General features: G+C 39.9%; 1 protein-coding gene across 2 annotated transcripts in view; it reads left to right on the top strand.

The window, feature by feature from the left end:
• The window catches only part of Hhip (hedgehog interacting protein), a 90,413-nt gene that overhangs the window by 56,718 nt on the left and 9,484 nt on the right, over positions 1–24,211 (top strand). For both annotated transcript variants that reach the window (XM_021170103.2, XM_029480876.1), the window contains exons 5-11: positions 1,687–1,838; positions 2,368–2,541; positions 3,136–3,279; positions 7,388–7,509; positions 9,581–9,704; positions 10,567–10,697; positions 12,933–13,014. In XM_021170103.2, coding sequence (XP_021025762.1) covers positions 1,687–1,838; positions 2,368–2,541; positions 3,136–3,279; positions 7,388–7,509; positions 9,581–9,704; positions 10,567–10,697; positions 12,933–13,014 — 929 coding nt within the window. The remainder of the gene's footprint in view (positions 1–1,686; positions 1,839–2,367; positions 2,542–3,135; positions 3,280–7,387; positions 7,510–9,580; positions 9,705–10,566; positions 10,698–12,932; positions 13,015–24,211) is intronic.

The raw sequence follows: 24,211 nt of genomic DNA, 5'->3' as shown, positions 1-24,211 counted from the left end.
GTACATTCAAATCTTGGTTATACATCTCAGCTTCTGATGTGCCCTAAGACAGCCAAATGATATTTATCTCCAGTGATGAGAACAGTAAAACACCAGCATCAAGTCTGTATTAAAAACATTATCACAAAATAATCCACACAAAGCAGAGGCTCATTCATAAATCATACACTTTAGCATCTGACTTTAATGATTAAAGTTAAAATCAGGCATATGGCGATGTGTGAAAAGGTTAACGCTTGGATAAATGATTCAGTAGGTCTTGGGCACTTCCAGACAGTGTATAATTAATGCACCTCTCAGAGTCTGAATATTTCTACTTTGGATGCTATGTAACCAAACAAATTTATCTCAGAGCCATGAAACCAAGCAAACAAGGTTTATTGAAATGAATGTTTATTCCTAAAACTTTACGTTCTCAGACTGATGTAGCACAGAAGTTGCACCCAGTGCTGTTCAGTGCTGCTGACAAGTGCTGTGTAGTGGGACCCAATATGACAGTCGACCATTACTGACCAGGGTCAGCTATGAAGTTTTGGCTTTGTAGGGTTTTCCCCATTTAACACATCAGAAGTTAATTTCTGTATTTTGCCAAAGCAGATATGAAGTTACAGGCATAAGTAAAGGATGAAAGGTTGTAGAATTCGGTGTCTGACAAAGGATGTCACCACTGTGGGTGACTTACCAGACGGCAAAGAAAAATGTTCACTCATTTCCTAGAACATGGAATTTAAGTTTCTGATCTAGATAATTTCAGTTGCTTTGATTCCAAGATAGACATTCCTAGAGTACTTGTGGGACAAAGCAAATGCTTGGACCATATTGAATTTCCACAAGCTGAATTAGCAGAAAACGAAGATAAAGTACCTTTCTATTTCAGAACATGATGATATTTTAATTGCTTTAGCATCTGGCATGTCTAACATATACAGTTTTTGACGTTCATATAATAACAAAAGAGTTGTTTGAGATTTTTCTTTCTTTCCTAGCATCGCCTTTTCTTCCTAGTGCTTCCCCATTCCTATTCTGGTCCTGGCCTTCTAATCTTCTCCCAGCTCTTCATGCTTCTACTCTCTACAGAGTTTAGGATGCATGTAAAAACTACCTCCTCTCTGCATAGATGGGCCAAAGCCTCTGTTACCTAGCTATGATGTACAGACCACCATCGTTGTGACAACTGATGTCGATGCCTCCGGGTGAAACAAAGGTTTATACATTACACAAGCAATTTAACTGCTTTCTAAACATATTGCCAAGACAGTGGGAGCTGGCAGTGCGCACTAGGTTTTAGGTTTTTGGGTGAGCTGGATTAGAAGTAACTGTTGATTGTGAACCGTTTTTATTTGTCTCCTATGCACTACAAGCAACCTCGTAACCCAGTAAAGAATTTCACACAGCGCTTAAACTGCTCTCCCCAATTCCCAAGATTACATGCACAAACCACTTGATTAAAGTGGCATAAGGGTCTCTTGCATAGATAACTACACAGGACAGCTGTCCTGTTCTAACCTTAAAAGAATACCTCATAGAGAAATGCTTTATAATCCTTTTCTGTGTAGTAGGCAAAGGAGAAAAGAAAAGAGGTTGGGCAAAGATTACCCAGAAGAAACTCTTTTCGAGGTTCCAGTTGAAACACAATAAAGAAGATAATTAACTTCATGATTCTTTGTGTTTTCCATCTCACTGCAGGGAGGAGACGAAAGGGGTCTGCTAAGTCTGGCATTCCATCCCAATTACAAGAAAAATGGAAAGCTGTATGTGTCTTATACCACCAACCAGGAACGGTGGGCCATTGGGCCTCACGACCACATTCTTCGGGTTGTGGAATACACAGTATCCAGGTATCACTAACTAATGTGCATGGAAGAACAAAGTTTGTGTGTTCTTTTCTCTTCTTCATCTCTTTACAGACTGCTTATAAGCTATTGCCATAAATTAGTAATAATTAGAGCAGAATAATCCCATGACTTAAAACATAGTGTGTGCATCTTTGTCTCTGTGTGTGTATGAGTGTGTGTGTGTGTGAGTGTGTGTGTCTGTGTGTGTGTGAGAGTGTGTGTGTGTACTTCTCTATCTCTGTGTGTGTGTCTCTTTCTCTGTTTCTCTCTCACTCTCTTTGTGTGTGTGTGTGTGTGTGTGTGTGTTTGTGTGAAAAGAAATAAAATAAAATAGTGTCATAGTGTCTTTGGTATTTTTTCTTAATTATTTAAACTTCAACGATGTTCCTAAAACATAGATTAATGGGGTTTTTCATGTCATTCTGATTAGCTCTATTTCAAATATTATTGTCTGTCTGTACACCTCTTCCTTTCCAGTGAATTCATAGCATACCTGCAAAGTCATGGTGTTCTCCCCTCTTCTGTCATGCAGGAAAAATCCCCATCAAGTTGATGTGAGAACAGCCAGGGTGTTTCTGGAAGTTGCTGAGCTCCACCGAAAGCATCTTGGGGGACAGCTGCTCTTTGGTCCCGATGGCTTTTTGTACGTCATCCTTGGGGATGGTATGATCACGCTGGATGACATGGAAGAGATGGATGGGTTAAGGTAACAGACTGCTTAACCAGCAAGGACTTTTTGACACTAATGTGATTTCAATGCCAGGACACAAGGTCAGAGCCAAAAACTGGGAATTATGGCTGATGACTGAACATAAGGTTATTTTATCCTGAAACTTGTCCTAAAAGAATTATTGCTACAAATGCTGCCTTGCAACACAAGCACTGTGTATCTCTTCCTCTGTGACCAGTTGGTTCCCCACCCCCATCCATCCATGCTGCTGCCCCACCCTCTGTCTAATTAACTGGTGTCTTGAGGAACATAAACACATAGACTGGCAAAGATGATACAGGACAGATTAAACACACACACACACACACACACACGAGAGAGAGAGAGAGAGAGAGAGAGAGAGAGAGAGAGAGAGAGAGAGAGCAGCATACTTTGAACATCTTTGTCCACCCCACATCTTGTACCCAAACTTTTACTGGTCTCACTTCTTGCCACATGGAATTTGGAAATCAAGAAATTTTGAGTCAAATTGAAGGGATGGTTTCTTTCTCCTTAGAGCAACCTTGCCATGTGTTCAGGTGAGACAAACAACCTGAGTGTAAAGAACTCACTCCCCTTCCAATCTCTCAGTGACTTCACAGGCTCTGTGCTGAGGCTGGACGTGGACACGGACATGTGCAATGTGCCTTATTCCATACCGCGGAGTAACCCTCACTTCAACAGCACCAACCAGCCCCCAGAAGTATTCGCCCACGGCCTCCATGATCCAGGCAGGTAAGGACATCTGCCTATCTCATCCCTGCTTTCAAAACAAGACAGAATTTGAGATCTAGGGAGAAAAGTAAGATATTCAGCCACCAAGTAGCAAGGGGTAGTATCCCTTTGAACCTCTAAAATCATACCCACCATTAACTAAACAAGTATTAACCCACTTTCTATCATTCATGTGTGAAGAAGGTTAAAGAAGATTAGACAAAGGAAAACTCAAGGTCACAGAGAAAACTTCAGAGACTACTATTAGATAACCTTTGGCTTGCTTTCTTTAGATCCCTCTAAGTTTTATTTTCCTTGTTGACTTGGTCTGCTTTAAGCTGTTTCAACAGGATACCACACACAGGTGATTTATAAACAATAGATGGATTTCGGCTCACAGTTCTGGATGCTGGGCAGTTGGAGGCCATGATGCTGGCACCTGCTCAGCATCTGCTGAGAGCTTTCTTGATTCCTCGTCTCATGGTGGAAGGAGAGAGCAAAGGAGAGAGAGGAAGACAGAAAAGTTGCCAAACTCATCCTCCAATTCGGAACTCACTCCTATGATAACCAACTACTCTCACAATAATAGTAGGAATCCATTGGTGAGAGTAGTGTTTTCAACACAATCCACCAGGAAGGTCCTGTCTGTACAACTGACTGCAGTAGGGATCAGGGTTCCAGGATGTAAGCGTGGCAGGGGACATTCAGACGATACCACATATCCTGAATATGAGCTGTAACACGTGTGTTCTGAGAGCTCTGTCAGGATTATGTAAGAGTCCACAGAAAGAGGACAAAGAATGGTACTTCACACCTCACACCTGGGCGGTCCTTACTGCCATCATTACCCTTAATGCAAGATGATGTAGTGTTCATTTTCAAAGAGTTTAGGTAAATGTTAATGTCTTTCACACCTCAGAAACTTACAAATTCTAAAGGAATTCATGTCTACTGTTTTCTGTTTACTATAATGAACTATAAAGAACAGAAAACTTAGAAGTCTGTAGAGTGAAGGATTTCAGGCACGCTTTAAAAATTCTAGGAACTTTAACAGAAATTCTCTGATGAAAACTAAGTCCAATCTGGTCTATCATTCAGACTGAGGGGTATGTGGCCACATTCATTCATTTATTAGCTTAGTTATTATTGCTATTTAATGTTTATTGAGTGTTCACTATGTGCAAGGTGAATATTTCTCAAACTTTTTATTTTTATAATCCCTCGTGCCCTTCATCTTTGCTCCATCAAAGCCCAAGTCCACAGTTCATTTCCTTTTTGGCATCTCCACAGATCTTAAAATCTGTTCAGCAGGGAATACTTAAGGTGGGATCAGGATGTGGAGGAAACTGTCACATTCCATTTCTATAGCTCAGAATGCACAGACACCACAAAGCAGCACTTTGAAGTGAAGCGGCCTGAGTCACCACCCTCCCACCGGAGCGTTCTTGCAACCTTCCTGGGGGTCCAAGCCTCAGTGCAAAAACACAGGATGAGGCCCTTTCCAGACCCTACTCATGGCAAGATGCCTGTGCCACGTAGCCCTGCCTCCTCTGGCAACCGAGGGCTAAAGAAAAATTCTGTTTGCACTCTGCTTCCTTCCCAGAGAGTCTCAGGCAGAGAAAGACTTAGTGATGAGAGAAGGGACTGAAACTATTACTGGCTACAAATGAAGCTGACTACTGTAAGCACCTTGTCTATGGTACTAAGCTAGGTACTACTACTCTTGGTAGTACTGTGTGATAGCTGCCCATACAGCACCCTTTTAATTTTTATTTGTGTGTGTGGTGTGTATGCATGTCCATACTTACATATGTAGGGTAAAGGAGGAGGCCAGATGTTGCCCCTCTATTATCCAGCTTTCTCTTTTCCTTCATTTCTTAAGTCTCACTGAATCTGAAGCCAGATATTTCAGTGAGAGTGACTGGTTAGAAAGTTCTATTCTATCTATTACCCCACCCCCGTCCCCTTAACAGACCGCAATACTGGGTTATAGGCTTGTGTCATGCCTGGCTTTCCTGAGGATCATGGAGAATCAAGCTCAGGTGGTCCTGTTTGCACAAGAAGTATTCTTCCCATGGGTCCATCTCCCAGCCCACCATCTTCCTCTTTAGTTTCAAGACTAATTAATAGGTTCACAGTGAAGATGACCATAAGTTACAAAGATCAGTGGTGCAAGCCCAATGCGCTCATTTACATACCACCCCCCCCCTGCACTTAGCATCATCCAGAGTAGAATGATGTTTTCAGTGACCAACTAATGAGACAGCATTAGCACATCATCATCTCCAGTAGTCCCTGACTGACATCAGCGGCTACGCTTGGTGGTATACATTCTGTGTCGCTTTTAGACAAACAGATGGCAACAGGTATGCATCACCATAGCCTCGGCTGGTCAGTTTCACTGTCTGGCTCCCTTTGCACACAAGAAGCTGAAAGTCAGGAGATGGCATGGCATTCACAGCCCCCAGCAACTTATGTTGGGAAAAGATGCCCTTTTCTTCACCATCAGCTGCTTCTTGCTGAAAACAAGTCAGACTTCTCTTTTTGTCATAGATTCTCTATCTTGAGGGAAAATGTCGTATAGGAAATCCTCTCGCCCTGTGGGGACTAAAGTTCCCCATTAAGTCACGGCATGTCTGTGTCTCCAGTCCTGCCAGACATTGTATTGAAGGAGTCACTGTCAGAGAGGACAGTGAAGGCCCTGTTGCTGTAGAACTGTCCCATCTCCTGCTTCTTCATCATGACTGGGCTCTTTGGACCACTCGGTTGTTGTTTTATTTGTTTTGTTTTGTTTTGTTTTGTTTTGTTTTGTTTTGTTTCGTTTCGTTTTGTTTTGTTGTAGTAATTGCTGAGTGACTCTTTGTCCCTGAAGCTCCAACTCTCAATTTTTTAAATGTTTTTAATTTATTTTATAGCCCAGTGATTTGGTTTATAAGTAGTTAATGTATTTTCTTGGCCCAAAAAGCCATGGTCAATGGAATGCCTTTTGTCTCCAGGGGACATTTGACAATGTGTAGAAATATTTTTGGATTTCACAACGGGGATGAGGGGCTAAGAGCAGGGTAACACTGCTGTCATGTGATGGACCAAGGCCAGGGAGATTGCCAAGAACCCATTCACAGAATGGTACTCCCTCGCCCCTACAACAAAGACTACATGGTCCCCAAAAGTCAGTGACACTGTTTTCTGTTTGAATTTTTGTTTGTTTGTTTGATTAGGTTATATTATTGTCACTGTTGTTGTTGCTGTTGTTACATTTTTGAGGAGCTCAGACATATCACTAGTTTTATCCCAGCCTCTTCTTCACTTAAACCTGCAGGGAATATTGTAGCCTTTCAGGCCTAGACTAGGTAACAGGAGTATAGTGATCTTCGACCATTATGTGGTTAGAACCACAGCGATATTCTGATCTCCAGATTAGGTATGGAGAAAATGAGGACAGGGCAGAGGTGACAGACCTCCATGTAGACATGTGGCAGCTGTGTCTCTGTTCCTGAACTGGAACAAGCAGGGACCCTTAGAACGAGTGACCTGTGAGATGTCTCAGTGAGGAAAGGCACTTGCCACAGAACCAGACTGAACATCTCAGTTCAATGCCAGGAACAGAGAGAAAGAAGAAAACTGATTTATACAGATTGTTCTCTCACCTTCATAATGGTATGCTGTGCGCGCACACACACACACACACACACACACACACACACAAAATAGATGTATGTAACTTTTTAAAGTAAGTCTTCCATGTAAGAAATACAACACTAGTTCTAAGACTAATAAATTACATACACTACGTGGCACAGATGAGTTGATGGTAGCATTGATTCATAGATCCAAACTCTGCCAATGTGTCATGCATGAGGTAATCCTTACCAATAGGCAAACAAAGGTTCTTAAGATAGTGAGAACATTCATTAGAAGAAAGATAGCCAGAAGAATTAAGAAACGCACTCCCGAGGTCATTAGCTTCAATAGAGTAAACAAACTTGTCAGGATGTTTCCTTCAGTGGTTTCAAGAATATCTAAACTAAATTGCTCATAGGATCCTTGCCAGCCCACAAAGTGTTCGTTCCTTGTTGTCAGGAAGAGACCCAGGGAGGAATTAATGAGTATTTGCCTCTTTATTATGCAGATGTGCCGTGGATCGACATCCCACTGATATAAACATCAATTTAACAATACTTTGCTCAGATTCCAACGGGAAAAACAGGTCATCAGCCAGAATCCTACAGATAATAAAGGGAAGAGATTATGGTGAGTGAAGCCTACCTGGCTGCTTGTGCTTTAGGTAAAGATTGGTTTTAGTATATTAATTAGAGAAAAAAGAGTTTGCATAATGAGCATTGAGAAAGCATAGAAACATTGGCCTGGCACAGGCCACTGCGTGAATCGCTCCATTTGTAAAGGTCCAAGGACTGCCCGCGCCCCGAGGGTTCCTCTGTGTAATTACCTTTCCCATGGATTGAATGGCTCTCTGTAGGTTCAAATAGTTTAAGAGTCTCAAAAGTCAGCGGCTGTATTTTGCTCATCTAAGACCAAAAGTGGAGAATTTCTCTTTATTCAGGAGAACTTGTCTTAACATTTTATACACACAGAAATAAGCCTTAAAGGTAAGAAATTACTGAACATTCAACATGCAAGTCTCAGCAATTAGGAGAATAATGTTTCTAATAAAAATAATTTAGAAATGGATCTCTTTTAGAGAAAACAATATAATTGACTTGTAAAAACAAGTCATGGGAATAAAATATTTAAACATTATTTTTAATAAAATGATTACTGGAGTATTTACAGAGAACTTAAAAACAAAATGTTGGATAATAAAATCCAAAACACTCAGTATTTTTCAAAGTTGTAGTACATACTCCCTTTTGAAGGCCACAATATCTTAAGCATTATTATGACTTAGGAAGCACAGTAGATTGAGATTATTAAATTGATTACTCCCTCTATTGGCTCATTCAATGGGGCTATTTATCCTAGCACTAGGAATGAGGCTGCTGGGCTAGTTCATGTGGTATTTGTTATTTTATTTGCTTCTCTCTCTCTCTCTCTCTCTCTCTCTCTCTCTCTCTCTCTCTCTCTCTCTCTCTCNTCTCTCTCTCTCTCTCTCTCTCGTGTGTGTGTGTGTGTATGTGTGTGTGTGTGTGTGTGTGTGTGTGAGAGTGTGTGTGTGTGTGCACACCTTATAAAGACCAAACCAAAGAATAACATGGTTTGGATAAAAAGTCAAACAAACCACCAACTAATTCAATGGATTTTCATTATATCTGGAGAATTAATTAAATTCTACTAATCAAATGAACTTACCAGAGAAAACCATTAACAGACTTACGTTTATGTATTTTGAAATACATCCAAAGTTCACACAGCTCCCCTTGTGAAGACATTCAGAGACCAGCTGTAGGTGACAGACAGTGTTATAGGCTACGTTGAACAGAGGGGGCCGTTGAGGTAAAGAAAGGTTAGTTATCACGGAAATCTGAACTGGAAAGGATAGGTATGAACTGAAGCAGCCTGGTTCTAATATGCGCCACCTTCGTCATTCAGTTACAATCCTGGTGCTGGGTATTTAAAACTTGTCTTCTCCAAGCTTTAGCATAGTCATGTGGGGGGAGCAAGGTCTTCAAAATAACCCTACTGCTACAAAGTTCCTTACGTGAGGTACCGCGTATTGATTGTGACTTATTTGACATTAAATGCATGACAAGTCACCGTCAGGTGAATTTGCCACATGTAGCTCAAAGGAACGCCTGGAGCAGACATTGTTATCCTTGCAAATCTATAGGCAAAACCATTAGCATGCCCCAAGTGAAGGTACTTCTTCACTAAAGAGACAGTGATTTGAAGAATACAGTAAATGTGGATTTAAAGACTTCTTATGTACTATGCTTTTATTTCCATTATGGTGTGAACCTTTAAAACTTTTTAAACATTTCATATGATTTGACAGGTCTGGTTTGATTTATTAAATGTAAGCAGAACCATTTTTTATGGACATTTATTGTTCAAAACTCAAGTTTTAAAATATTTTGGTTCTAAAGTAAATAACAATGATTTTAAAATATTTGGGTTTGGATTGTGTTGGAATCTTGGTGTATCCTGACAGTTAAAATGGCTAGGTCCTGGTGAGCGCTTTCATGTCATTTAAGCTGGTGCTTCGATGCCATTTGAACAGTTTCATTATTCTCATCTGAAAAGGATCCGTGTCTCGCCTTAAGAAACACAATAAAGAATTATGTTATTATAAAATGTACTACTTGGTCTGTATCACTTTTACTTCTGGAAATGTTTCATCTTCTCTAATACTAATTTTTTTTTCCAGAAAGTGAGCCATCTCTTCTTGAATTCAAGCCATTCAGTAACGGCCCTTTGGTTGGTGGATTTGTTTACAGAGGCTGTCAATCTGAAAGATTGTACGGAAGCTATGTGTTCGGAGATCGCAATGGGTATGTTTCCTAATGCCACAGGTCTATAGACCAAATGGCATGTCTATCGTTTGGCACACTACCAAGAGTGATCCAAGTGTCTATCCCCCAGAGCCAGACCTTGGACACACAAATGGTACTACTTTCTGGTGTCCCCCACATCTGGAAGCTTAATTGAAGAGATGCTTCCAACGAGATTCTTTTCCTCTGGGATAATGTTTAAAGACAATTACGTCCTCTGGGGGATTGTCCATTTATTTTGACTTTTCCCATTATCCTCACCCTAATGCCCAAACTTGTTTTAAAGAAATTATAAAAGCTGGTTGGTTGGTTTTTTATTTACTCTGGAAGACAATGAATTTTGGTAATGCCAAGCCTTAGGATCTTGAGCAGCACTTTGCAATATGTCTAGATAAGTAGTTACTACAAAATAAAAATTTAGCCTAAATTTTCAAGGTCTCATGGTGGGTGATGATAAGGAGCTGATGAAACCCATTCGGAGAGGTTCTTTCCCGAGCTGCTGACCCTCAGGCGACAGGAGCCCTGATGTGCTCCGCTTCTGCAAAAGGCAGGGACTGAACCCTGCACTCTACCCCATCCCTTCCTATGCAGTCCAGCCTGCAGTTGAGAGTCACCTGGGAAGTATCCTCTCTGAAAGTAGATGATGAGGGGCTCTCTCTTTCTTGGATTTTTTTAGTGCCCCCCCCCCCCCGAACCACAATTTATCTTCATCTGGTACTTTCATAGTGTTCCTCTACACCGCAGAGAAGTGATGTTTTTGGTGTGACAATTCTTCACTGCAATGTCTATTCTAAAACATCTTAGAGTGCCCTGTAAGGGAGGTGTACTCTCATTGTGGATTTTGTGGTGTGTTTTGTTATAGGAATTTCTTAACCCTCCAGCAAAGCCCAGTGACCAAGCAATGGCAAGAAAAGCCGCTCTGTCTGGGTGCCAGCAGCTCCTGTCGAGGCTACTTTTCGGGTCACATCTTGGGATTTGGAGAAGATGAATTAGGTACTGTGCCTACTGTCCCATTAAGTTCCAGTTACACCTCTTGCTTGGAACACTTTGTTCTGCCCTATAGAATCACAGTTTCTTCTTCTATTTGTTGAAAACGCACCCCCAGCAAAAGCAACCTCTCACAGAGTCCCAAGATGATAAAGTTATACCTTCTTTCCCAGTAACCTTTCTGCAAAGAGTCTTTATACATTGTTTATATTTCAGAGATTATATAAAAATTTAAAAAGCAGAAAAAAAGAAGCTGAATAAGGGAAAAAAATTAGTTCCAAATGGCGAGTCTTTTTATAACTACTGATATGTTCACTATGTTCTATGATGATCTATACACTATGTTCTCTGTGTATCTATCCCTGTGCTAAGATGATACTTTTATTCTCTGTCTATCCCTGTTCTATGGTGATCTTTTCATTCTCTGTGTATCTATCCCTGTTCTATGATGATCCTTTTATGCTGTATGTACTATGATGATACATTTATTCTCTGTCTATTCCACTTGCCCACCTCTAATATATTTTCAAAGGGCAGAGTCTGAAGCTAAGTTCCCCTCTCTATTGCTTACTTATTTTGATGATTTGAGAATAAAAATACATGCAAGATAATCTGCAATGTAGAGATCCTTGCCAATAGAACAGAAATTACCTCATTGGCTATCTGTGTGACAATATTTTTGGCATGTTTATCAATGTATGGAGCCTACGTTTGTTAATGGCTTGATCACCATTCCATGGTGCCACTGGAAGGTGGTGACATCTTTAGCAGGTGAGCCTCAGTTGCAGGAAATTGGTGCTCTTTAAAAATAAATAGAGTTATTTTGTATGTATGATGTTTTGTCTGCATGTATGTGTGTACACTGAGTGCATGCTTGGAGTCCAAGGAACTGAACCCAGATCCCTTGCAAAAGCTATAAGTGCCCATTTCTTAGAACCATCTCTCCAGCCCCAAACTCGGTGTTCTTAAAGGGAGTATTGGAACCTTGTTTTTCTCTGTATCTTTGCTTCCTGGCTGCTATGAAGGCAACAGGCCTTCTTTGCCATACATTCCTGCCATGATGACTATCCCAAGTAACAGAGACAGGCTACCACATATTGCAATCCCAAAATCATGAGCTAAAATAAAACTTCCCTCCTTAAAAGAAAAAAGTGCCGAGCCTAATGAGCAAAGGGAGTTGAAATTGGAATGTGATTAGTTATAAAGTGAAATTGTGTACTGTCCACTGTTTTAAATTACAGAGTTCAGTGTAGCTTTTGTGGTATTTTTCCTAACTACACCCTAACAAGCCACGAAGACTAAGATCCTTCAGCCTCAGAAATTAATTTTAAGGCATTAAAAAAAGGGAAGAATAAGCTTCTTTCCTAAGTCAGAGTATTCTCTCTGTAATGAAAGCCCAGGTTGACTCTGTACATTAAAATGGGACACCAACAAAAATATTCCCATGCCATTCACTTAGATTAATAAAGGACTCAGGCAACTCTCTCAGAAACACACAGAGGACATATATGAGACACTGGAATATAATTATATATTTTGAACATTTGAAATTGTATAATTTGGCTGTTCTTGCTCCAGAGGGAAAACATTTTATATCTGAGTTTTTTCAAGGGAATTAAAAAAGATACACTTTTCTAATTCATAAGCTCTGTAATATAACTTTGATGTCATGGACAGACTTTAATTTTGAGAAGAACTGGGTCTAGGGATGAGCATCAGTGGTAGAGTGCTTGGCTAGAATAGAAGGCACTGGGTTTCCTTTCTGGGCATTACTTACCAGGGAAGAGAAGAAGGGAAAGGAAGAAGATAGAAGAGAAAGGGAAAGAATGGAGGAAGGGAAGGAGGGTAAGGGAATGGAAAGGAGGGAAAAGGAAGAAGGAATGAAGGGAGAGGTTAATGCAGGCAGCTTCATGAGAAAGCAGAAAGACCCCAGTTGAGATAATTCATATAAATTACTCTTGAAAAGAGTCACTGGGGTTAGAGTAAACACAGACCAGAAGCAGAGATGGGGATCCCAGGGAGGAAGCTGTTTGCTATGGTCCAGTTGAGAAGCAATATCCTCCTGAATAGGAATAGGCTGGGCATAGAGAAGAGGTGGATCTGGTCCACAGGATTGGAATTATGGGGTGCCAGCACACCTGTCAGCATCAGGCTTTCCTGAAGATGGATAGAGAGTCCTGGTAGTTGCTTGGCTGTGATGTCATGCTCTGAATTCGCTCTGTATTATTTCTCTTTCAACAGGAGAGGTTTACATTCTATCAAGCAGTAAGAGTATGACCCAGACTCACAATGGAAAACTCTACAAGATCGTAGACCCCAAAAGGTAAACTTTCTTTTTCCTCTTGAGTCTGCTCAATATCCATTCTCCAGTTGCTTTAGTTCACTCAAAGGTGTTACAGAAGAGGCACAGTTTGCAATGAGCAACATTCTATCCTTCCCAGGACAAGGATGCACTTGACCTTGAAAGACCTGAAAAGCTCATTCATGTCATCCTCATCCTCTCTGAGCTGGCTTGGACTTGTGGGACCAAAATTCCCAGTAAAAGTCAGGAAAGGATCCTAGCATGGTAGGCAATGGTTTCAGCTCTTGTGTTAGAAAAGAAATAAAACCTTTAATTTTGAGAAAATGAGGGCTGTTCCAGCATACAGTGTCTCCTTCATGTGAGTTTCACCAGCTGAGTGAGCTGTTACTTTAACAGTGAACGTCTGAGTTGCATTCCAACACTGCCTGAGCTCTAAGCACTCATGAAGACAGTTCTAACCAAGCAAATACAAGCTAGGGGGCTATTGTGTTATTTGGTTCAGTCAAGGGAAGATTTGAAAGGTTTTGCCCTTTAAAGCCTGTATTTTGATGGCATAGTAAATAGAATGTTACTTTGAAAGCATGAGGGAAAGAGTTCAGCTCCTCAGAATGCACATAAATGTGGAGTGGGCATGGTGACTGTTTACAACCCAACATCTGGAAGGTAGAGAGGGAATCCCCAGGGCAGGACACCTGGCTAGACAGAGCAAGGAGGATACTCAGTGTTAACACCTGGCGTCTGCACACATATATGCACACACATGTATGCACACACACTTACTACATCCATGAGAACATGCATACACAGATACATGCTTACTGCATGTGTGTGTGTGTGTGTATGTGTGTATGTGTGTGTGTGTGTTTTCTGCTGCTATTCCCTCCCCATCTGCCCATCTCAGTGTCAGCACACAGTTCTGCTGTCATTCTGAATCATTATTTTTCCAATAGGAGAGCTGAACTCTCAGTAGCTGCTAAAATTACATGCTGCCTCATGGATGTTGTGCATACCAGACCTAATCATTTTTATAGATATAACTAGTAAGTGATGAACTAACTAGGACTTGTTACTCACCAACACCATTTCAAACTTTTTGAAGTTTCTCTCAAGAAACTCTAGTGGTAGGAATCAATTCTAGTGATGGGAAAGGTTAACCAAAGGCATTGGCATTGCTCGATTCATTTTTAAAAAAATAATTTATTTTTTTATTTTATGTGCACTGGTGTTTTGCCTGCATGTATGTCTGTATAAAGGTGTCAGATCTTGAAGTTACAGACAGCTGTAAGTTTCCATATGAGTGTTAGAAATTGAACCCAGGTCTTCTGGAAGAGCAGCCAGTGCTCTTAACCACTGAGCAATCTCTCCAGCCCAACGTTGTTCAATTCTTAAAATACTATTCATAAGTTGTTAGTTGTGTGTTTTCCTGAAAAAGCCATGGATTACTAACTGGACAGACTGACTTTTCTATACAAAAAAAAAATCCTTTTCCTGAGAAAAATACATGTTAGCATCGGTCTCTGTGCCACAAAGAGGATAGGCAATGAGACATGGTCGCTGTCCTTTGCTCGCTGAGAACAGGAACCCTCACTTCACAGGAGAGACATGCTTGTTATACATGGAGTTGTAGTGAGGGCTTCCCTCTGTGGTGTGAAATCAGTGTCCTCTTGGAGAAAAGCAAAGAGATGCAAAACTGCCAGACACTCAGGAGGGTGCTGAAACTCATACACAGACATTAGCCAAACTAATGTGAGCTCAGAACAGAGCGTTGTAATGACCTGCAGAGAGGGCTCAGAGGGTTCACCCAGACCTCAGGCAATTAGTTTCAAAATGGTCACTGTTGTGTCATTATGTTGTCAAGACAGATCAGCTTTTGAAGCGTCGCCATCGTAGGGCACTGAATCCCCTCCCCCTCCAATCTCTCTTGCTCTGGATTGTTTAGTCTGTTGGTGAGTAGAGGTGAGCTTTACACCTTCCATCTATTATTAGAATCTAATTATCAGGGTTGCCATGAGTGGCCTTGGCTTTGGGATCTCAGGGCCCCCTCTAGTAGGGTGGTCTCTGAGTGACATACCTGAAGGCCTGGCTTCTCATTATGGGGCCTGTTCTGGTGATTCATGTCATGTGTGGGACCAGGGTTAAGAGCTGTGTTTGCTTTGCAGAAGTAGGGGAAGGAATAGAATCCCAAAGTCCCGTCCTCCTACAGAGGCATCAGCACATTCTAAATTAAACTAAGTGGAAGAAAGCTAACGTTTTCATAAACATTTGTTGGGAGTCTCTTACTGTTTTGATGTGAATGCCAGCGATTTTTATTGCAATGTTTTTCCTAAGAGGGGCTGGTGTTCTATATGAGCTGACACCTCTGCACAGGCAGAATTATTTGGGGTACACAAGTTAATCGCTAGCATAGGCATGCTCAAGAGGTCAGGCAGAGGAGAGGTATTTCTCTAAAACTGAAGAAAAACATCATCAAATTTAAAAATTCATATGCATGCATGTGTGGGTATTTCTTGTTGTTTCAAAATCTAACTCAAATTGAATAGTGAAGTTCATTGTCTTTTGATTAGAGAATCCCCTAGATTTCTTAGAATATTTTCAAAATAGTTTTCACTTGTCAATTGATCTATGACCCTAGAAGAGAATACTACTAAATTGCAATTTGATATATTTCTATATAAGGTATCATAGAAGTAATATATTTACCATAGTATTTATGTTACATCTTTCTACACACGCACACACTAAATGAACTTAGAAATAAGATGTAGTAACTCTTAGTCAAATTTAGCAAAAACACATGAGGTTGCAGTCTTGCTGCAATCTGTGAGGACAGTTTCATCTAAAGCTGTAAACTGCAGAACCATTTGCATAAGTTTTAAATTATTTACAGTGGAACAGCTCCCTCAGAGGAAGGACTTTTAAATGAAGTAAAGGTCATTAAATTTCAATTAGTCAACTTTTAAGGGAGTATATAAAATAACAGGGTTTCTGGTACATTTCCTACATACATATATCTGTATGTTGCTCTCGCTCTCTCTGTCATTGCCCTTAGATAAGGGTAATGACATTCCCCTTCCCCCGTCCCATTGGTCACCATCCACAATGAAAATTTAAAAATAAAATATGGCCCGGTTTCCCGAGTTGTTATTTAGAGAAGAGCCTTCCCTGGAGAGACAGATCGGTAACAAAGCTGGCTTATGCCAAAACACTAACCACACTTCAAAGATCTCAGCAGAGTTGTGAAAGTTGCGGCTCTCTTCAGAATGAAGGCTGTCTGTCCATTTGGGGTTCCCAGACCCTCTAGTACTCAGCTCAGTGTTCCCTGAGGTCTGCCCTTGGAGGTTCCAGGAGACAGACATAGATATACTGGGCACATACATGATCTGGGCAATGACTCTCATTTTACCAATGATGCTGAGTCTTATCTTCCTTGAAATTAAACAGCCCATGCATTATTAGCGTGCTGTGCCCCTTAGTCCATCAGAACCTTAGAGATAATCATTGCCTATTGCATCTTGACTACATGGGACTCTGAAGTGAGTTGAATAATATAACTAAAGTGTATTCTAATCTCTAGGCCTGTTTGGTTGCATTCTTTGCATTCCATAATTATTTTCAGGTGCTTTCTCAACCTTTCAGGTTCTCTCCCTTCCAAAACTAGGATGCAGATGTCAGTGTAGCCTGACAAAGTTCTTACCACCTAATTTCAGACAGTCAAGTCATTTCTTACCAGCTTGCTCTTTGCTGATTCTTTCCAGAACTAATTAAATGTTTAAGGAGTGTGTGTGAAATGGCTCAGCTGGCAAAGGCACGTGAAACACAAGCCAGATACCTGAGTTCATGTCCCACCTTAAAAAGGTAGAGGGAGAGAACATAGTCCACAAAGCTGTTCACCTCCAAATAGGGGCTGTGGCATGAATGTTTAGCGCACTCGGATGAATGAATGAATGAATGAATGAATGAATGAACAAATTTGAAAGGATGGGGATCAAATGCTCCTGGCAGTAGTGGAAATTTAAAAGTTCTGACACAGTTATGTGACTGCCAAACTTTCTCTCTACCAGAGCACAAGACTTTAAATTTGTTTCAGGTGGACTTAAACCAAAGTGCCTTTGTTCTGACTGTGAGATGTTCTCAGGGTTAATTCTCCAGGAATGTGGAAACAAAGCTATTCCTCACGCCTTGCTTTGCCATCTCTAAACCCACTCTTCCTGTATTCCAACACCTTCTTAGCCCTTTTCCAATCAAGACACTGGGCCCTTTCCTTTAAGAGGTCTATAAATTAACAATGCAAATTCCAAGCTCCAAAAGTCATTCTTCAGAAATGCTGTGTCCCCAAACTCCTCTGTGACCAGTATCCAAACCTAGTCTGCCAATTGCCCACTCCCTTGGGGAGCCACTTACTGCCCTTGGTTTGGTTTTTTTCTTAAATCACTTCATCCTACTCCTCTTTATGCAGCTAAAATATTGGTTTTAGGGGAAAAAAATCACTTCATAAGGGTAAACCGGCCCTTTGTGTGTGGAGCCCACAGGCAGCTCTGTCATTCTGAAGAAACTTATACATAACAGAGTAATTTTCATCCAGTAAGCCAGTGGAGTCCCGATTTATCAGTCAAAGTTTTATGCAAGTGGCCCCCTAAGTTGATAAATTCCCACAGTGCCTGTTGACCCAGCTGCCAAGTCCTCTTGCAGCAGGTGGTGTTCTCATGGCCACCCTGACAGTAATACAAACTGTTTAGCGGCTCCATTGACCTTGTAGCTATTAACAGGGATACAGGCTCCACAAGGGACCAGCTCTCCAACAAGACAGAATTTCTTAACACTAGGGGTCATGAACAAGTATATGCCCTATAAAAATCTGTCCAGCGTGGTCAATTTGAACTCTAAAAGTCAGGGAAGCATTTTTGCTATTATTTTTTTATGTATATCTGATAACCAAAAAAAATATGTGTGTACACATATCTCCTTGTCTTTGTTTTTATTGCTGAAAACTTCATTTCACGTGTAGCTTTAAAAATGTCATTTTTTTGCTAATAAATCTTTCTTAGTTGCCACATATTATCTGAAATTTTAAAGATGTTTTACTTTTAAAAACAGGCGAAACCAAGGTTAAAATTTCCAATGAATCTGATCCTGGGTTGTGATGATTTTGATATAACTAGAATTTTCTCATTTTCTTTTTAGCAAGATTTGTGTTTTATTTATATATTTAACGGCATACTTAGACCTGGGTAATGCCCGCAGCATTGCATAGCACCTTCACCTATTTCAAAACAAAGTCTCACAAAATCTATGAAAAACTAATGTGACCAAGTTCTCCTAAATACTTTTTGTGTTCTGTTTTTGAAAACAATCATGCCTTTATTCACAACGATGTCAAGTTTTGTGTTGATAAAATGCTAACCTAATTCGGTTTCTTCCCTTTTAAATTTTCTACTGATTTTCTGTGCCATCACAGTGAATCTAAAGAGTTTGCTGTAGATCTGTTAAAATATAATTTATCGATCAACATGAATTGTAGATGTTTACAGTTCACAGCCCATCCCCCAAGACATACCTTTGGGGGATTTGTTCCAAGAATTCCCCTGGGTGTCTACAACTGCAGATCTAACCCTGTGTATAGTTTTCCTCAATACACACCCACGATAAAGCATAACTTATAAATTAGGCACAGAGAGACTCACAGCAACAGTTAATAGTACGGTTATAACAATATGCTATAACGACATATTTTAAAGCACTACTGGTTCATTTCTAGAATTTTTCATTAACATTTTTAGACCACTTTAACCAAAAAGCCGAGAGAACTATAGGGATAACACTTTTTTTAAAAAAAATAATTATGTGAATGTTCAATGATTAAATCAAGCTAATTAACATTAGCTTACACACCAAGTATTTTAAGTATTTATATTTATTCCCTATTTCCTATAGATGTGACATATAACCTCAACATTCAAAAGAATTTTCCACTTTCTTCAATTATAGCCTTCCTAACTTATCAATTTTGAATGCTGGACCATTAGCCTCTGTGGTAACTATACAGGCTGCCCTGAAATTTTGATTGAATTGCCACCTACAATTGTCATTTATTTATAAATATATAAAATGGGGAATATAAATAATGAAAAACTTGTACTTTAAAATTAGTTCTATTTATTAAGAGTCCAGGATTTTTAAAGGCATATTTAAGTCAAGTGACTTCCCTTCACCCACCAGTCCCTCAGGCTCATTGCTAGACTCTGATAGTGTTAAGCCTCCAGAAGGTCTTACATTTTTATTATATTTTTATTTCTATTAAATTTTTTTTTCGAGACAGGGTTTCTCTGTATAGCCCTGGCTGTCCTGGAACTCACTTTGTAGACCAGGCTGGCCTCGAACTCAGAAATCCGCCTGCCTCTGCCTCCCAAGTGCTGGGATTAAAGGCGTGCGCCACCACCGCCCGGCTTAAATTTTTACTTTTTCTTATACCACTAGTCTTAATGATCAGATAAAAATTAAGTCTGGATTCACGACCTCCCTCCTGAGTTCAGAGTTTTGCTTCTGTCACATTTTAATTTTGTATGTTTCTAGTCTCCCCCAGGGCAGCTAGCTTCTAGATGTAGTTGCACTGTTACATGGATTGCCAGAACTATCTCCCAGCCACCAACCCTATGATAAATCCATGACTGTCACTTAAGCCTCCTAGACTACTTATAACTTTACAAGATGATGAAGATGGAGAAGTCCACTTGGGCTGAAGCACTAACCAATACAAAATGCATTGGAGACAGATTTTTTTTCAAGCATATGAAACTTCAAATTAACTTTTTTTTTTTTTTACATTCAGCACTAATAATTGTAGTTGACCAGTTTCTAGAGTCAGGGGCTTGCAAAAGTATCAAATATCTGCGGTAAATTCATAGGCTTGTCTTTCTATCTCAAAGCAAATTACATTATCGCTCAACTTTAACTGCTTTGCCTAGATTAAGAAATCTCATAATTTTTACCTCCTGATTGTCCCATGGAAATAAAGAGGTTGATTTATTTGCACACCATCTTAGACATTTGTGGAATGGGGTGGTGACTAGACCACCATCACATTAATAGGTGTTAGGCCCACTCAGCCCTATTGTGAGTTGGTCAGGTTAGATCCCAGAAACCCTCAGAATGAACACCAACAGAGAAGACTGCCCAAATCCACTTTGTTCATCATGTTTCCGAACAGAAGTTTTTAGGTACTATTTAGAAATAACATAGAACATTGACAATATCTAGCTTAAATTATAGCTTTAAGAGACATAGTACAAATAAAAACTTGTGGTGTTATAGTGTATGTACAAACTTACAGTCGCTCTTGAAGTCTACTCTTCCCTTGGAGCACACACATGTCAGTTATTCAGGAATTACCAGCGGGAAAGTGGAATAGCTTCAACACCTCAAAAAGTATTCCGTGTCTTGTTATGCTTTAAAGAGGAGAGCACTTCTGAAAGACCTCTTCCTGTCCACACAACACCACATCCCAGTAAGATGGCCGTTTCGTGGACACACAGGAAGAGAATCTGTTCAACTTGGACTATGACCATGCTTCAGATGAATCGGAGTCCTCCTAGCCCAACTGGATTAATTAGTTGTCAAGTTCAGCTTCAGATTTTTCTACAGAGTGCCTAGGAGTAGTCACACATTGCTATCAATCCCCGGTGCTCTTGAATTCGATCCTCTTGAGTACCATGTACAAGAAAAAATGTTACATAGACTGGCCACAGTAAAGACAATCATAAGTAAGAGCTTGGGAAAGTGGGATTTTTACGAGATAACTCAGCACCCAGGGATCATTTCTCTGCCTTGATTTACACAAATGAGCAGTAGTCAGCTCTACCATCACAAGATGCACCTCCTCCCCGGGCCTCCTGAAGTAAAAGAGTGGCGACGGCCTTTAGAAACAGGGAGAGGCAAAAGTTGACTGCAGGGCATCAGACAGTCAGGGAATTCGTGAAACCATAGGATCAGCTACTGTGGCATAGGAAGATAGTTGCTTTGACTGCTGGAGACAGACTCCACTCAATTACAAGCCTGCAGTCCTGTCTGTACTTGGAAGTCCCAGAACACACTAATCAATGACCACATTAGTTGCTCCTGGTTAGGAAATGGCCTCCAACAGAGAACACTCTTTGAATCATTAGATCTGACTCTATCCTTCATCCTGCTGGTTGCCCTTCATCTAAGAAGTAACAAAGATTTGTGAGTAACAAAGATTTGAACAATTGGTTTCTCTTAGCTTGTGAGAATGGGAAAATAGTGGAAGAGGGACAGGTTTATAAATATAATGATAATGAGGAGACATTTTCCCATGAGCCCTAGTGACTGAGAGTGAAGAAGTAGAGTGTTCTTACATCAATGTTCCCTTCATGAAGAAGCCGTAGAATGATCCCATCTGCTTAAACCTCCCACATGTCAGAAGTTTATAAATAAGTAGTATTTAAGGTCTGTATCTCTTGGTTTACAATAAAGTAAATTTGAAATGTGTATACCTCAGAGAAAATTAAGAATAAGGTTTTTTATTTTTCTGGTGAAATACAAAATGGATGAATGTGGACACCTCTCACTAAAAGGACAGGCAGGATTCATCACAGCGTCTCAACACAAGCTGACAGGAGATGTCTCATCTATTAATTTATTTTTTCATTCACTAAATTAAATGCATTAAATTAAAACCACCCAGAATCCCACTGCCCCAAGAGAGCTTCCATTGGCCCTTTCTATTCACTGGAAGTCAATACAGACAATGTGTGTTATAAATAACTCAAACTTCCCACTGTCCCTCTTCATTGTAAAGTGTCCAAACCTTTACACCACAACAGGAAGCCAGCCAAAGTGGGTTTCTAAGAAAATGCCTTAACTTTCTGAAAACAATATTTTGTATATTAAAGAATATTGGGCAATTTCTGTGATAGCCCCTCAGAATTCCATTATTCGCCATGTGAGGAGATGAGGAAATATGTATTTTTCTGATTCAAATTAAGCTTAAGGGCTGTGGGGATAGCTGTCAACACATAAGCTCAGTATATTTTTTATTGCAAGCTCAAACATCCTTTTGGCTACATTTTTCTATTTTGAAAGTTACTTCTGACTCCATTCAATAGAGTTCACAATCCAGAGGCTTAAAAAAAAAAAAAAAAAAAAAGATTGCTTAGAAGAACCAAGCTATTGAAATGACTCTTATTAGATTATACAATAAACACAATTTTCTAGCACAATGAAAATATGTATTGAAATTAGTTAAACTACGATGAATGTGTGCTCTCAATTTTTGCTTAGCTGTCACTAGTTATAGGTAGGTAGTATTTATGTGTTCTTAAGATGGTCTGTCTCAATGCAATGGGCCCGTAGCAATGAAGTGCAAGTGTACTGTCTTGCCCTCTTACCTCTGAGGATCCTGTTTATCTTACCAAAAATGAGGCTGCCCTCATAGCCAAGATCATGCCAAGGGAAACAACTGGTTCTCCATAGCAAATATCAGGTACAGAAGAATGCTTGGTTTAGCCAAACATACTTTATTAAACATATTCCTAGAAAAATGAATTTAAATACATTGACTTTCCCTCTTCTCTGGATGAGGAAACAATCCTCTGACCTTAGAACATGCTGGCTTTGACATTTTAGCCTTTGATGTACTTTCTAGTATTGCAGTTAACATAAAACACATCTCTTAAACATAAATTAACTGCACCATAAGAATTATTAGGCAAAAAAATACAGAATTTTTTGGTTTTATGTTTATGACATAAAATTATATAATTTGGTGAGACCTAGTGGTACACACCTTTAATCCCAGAACGTGGGAAAAGGGACAAGCATGTCTCTGTGGCTCTGAGGACAGCTTAGTGCTCATAGCGAGTGTGTGTGTGTGTGTGTGTGTGTGTGTGTGTGTGTGTGTACTCTGTGTGTGTGTGTGTGTGTTTAGCAAGACTCCCTTGGAGAACATGTGAAAAATATAGTTAATGCTGTCTGAGTGGAAATGGGCTCAGGCCATGGAATACCTTAGGGAGGATCTCTCACAAAGATTGACTATATTCAATTTTAAATGAGCAGTTGAATAGGTTTAAGGTTTAAGTCTTCAGAATTGCAACATTACTTGCAAAACAGCATTTTTACAATAAAGTAGGATTTTCAATGATGAAGATAGATACAGAAGTTCCTACAAATCTTTAATATTTGAGATTTTAACACATGATTTTAGATCATTGTAGAAAAGGCCAGTTTTAAGAAAACAGACTCTCACTAGCAAGTGGCACATATCTTTAGTCCCAGCACTCAGGAGGCAAAGGCAGCTCAGTCTCTGAGTTTGAAGCCAGCCTGGTCTACAGTGTGAGTTCCAGAACAACCGAGCCTACACATAGAAACCCTGTCTTGAAAAAAAAATAAGAAGAGGAGGAAGAGGAAGAGGAGGAGGACTCTTAAAGTCTTAGTTCTTAATTTGATTATTTAGGAAAGTCCTATAATTTTATGTGGCTAACCCTTGACTTTGGGAGCACATGACAGACTTAACGTTTCTTCGCATGCTTTACCGTAAGATCCTTCTCACAATATGGTAACACTGAGACCAGTGAAGATAGGAAACTGCATACTTTTTGCTTAAAGACTAGATCACGAACATTAGGACCCATTGTGCTGGCTTGATCTTGTTTAAATGACACCACCCACTAGAAAAGCAGAATAATCATGAAAAACCTCTGATGGCTTAATTTTTCTCTACAAATGACAATAGTTATAGAGCAATTAATACAAAATGCATGAAGCTTCACATTGCAAATGAGATTTCTGTGCTTGCTATTATTAGCATTTTCTTCTTCATAACAGAAGCTAATTAAATTATTATATAATGATAAAATAATTTAACTTTATATAATTCATAAAATCTCTATTCTGTGTCTTTCTTTGCATTAACAGTTTAAATTTTTATTTGAAATATTCGCTTGCATATGCATATTAGGATGCCTTTCAAGGGAGACGAAGTAGAAAATTATTATGTCAAAATAAATGTAAAATGAGCTAGATTCAGCAGCCCAGTAACTGAGAGGCTAAAGTAAGAGGATTTCTAGGTCAAGTCCAATCTGGCCTACAAAGTAAATATGAGGCCAACCTGAACCCTTCCCTGGAAGACAAGAGAGACAGAGAGATAGGTAGACCCTGCCTCGTGTGTGTATGTGTGTGTGTGTGTGTGTGTGTGTGTGTGTGTGTG

This window comes from Mus caroli, chromosome 8 (genome assembly GCF_900094665.2).
Source record: "Mus caroli chromosome 8, CAROLI_EIJ_v1.1, whole genome shotgun sequence".
NCBI lineage: Eukaryota > Metazoa > Chordata > Mammalia > Rodentia > Muridae > Mus > Mus caroli.
This window is presented reverse-complemented; position numbering and strand designations above follow the sequence as displayed.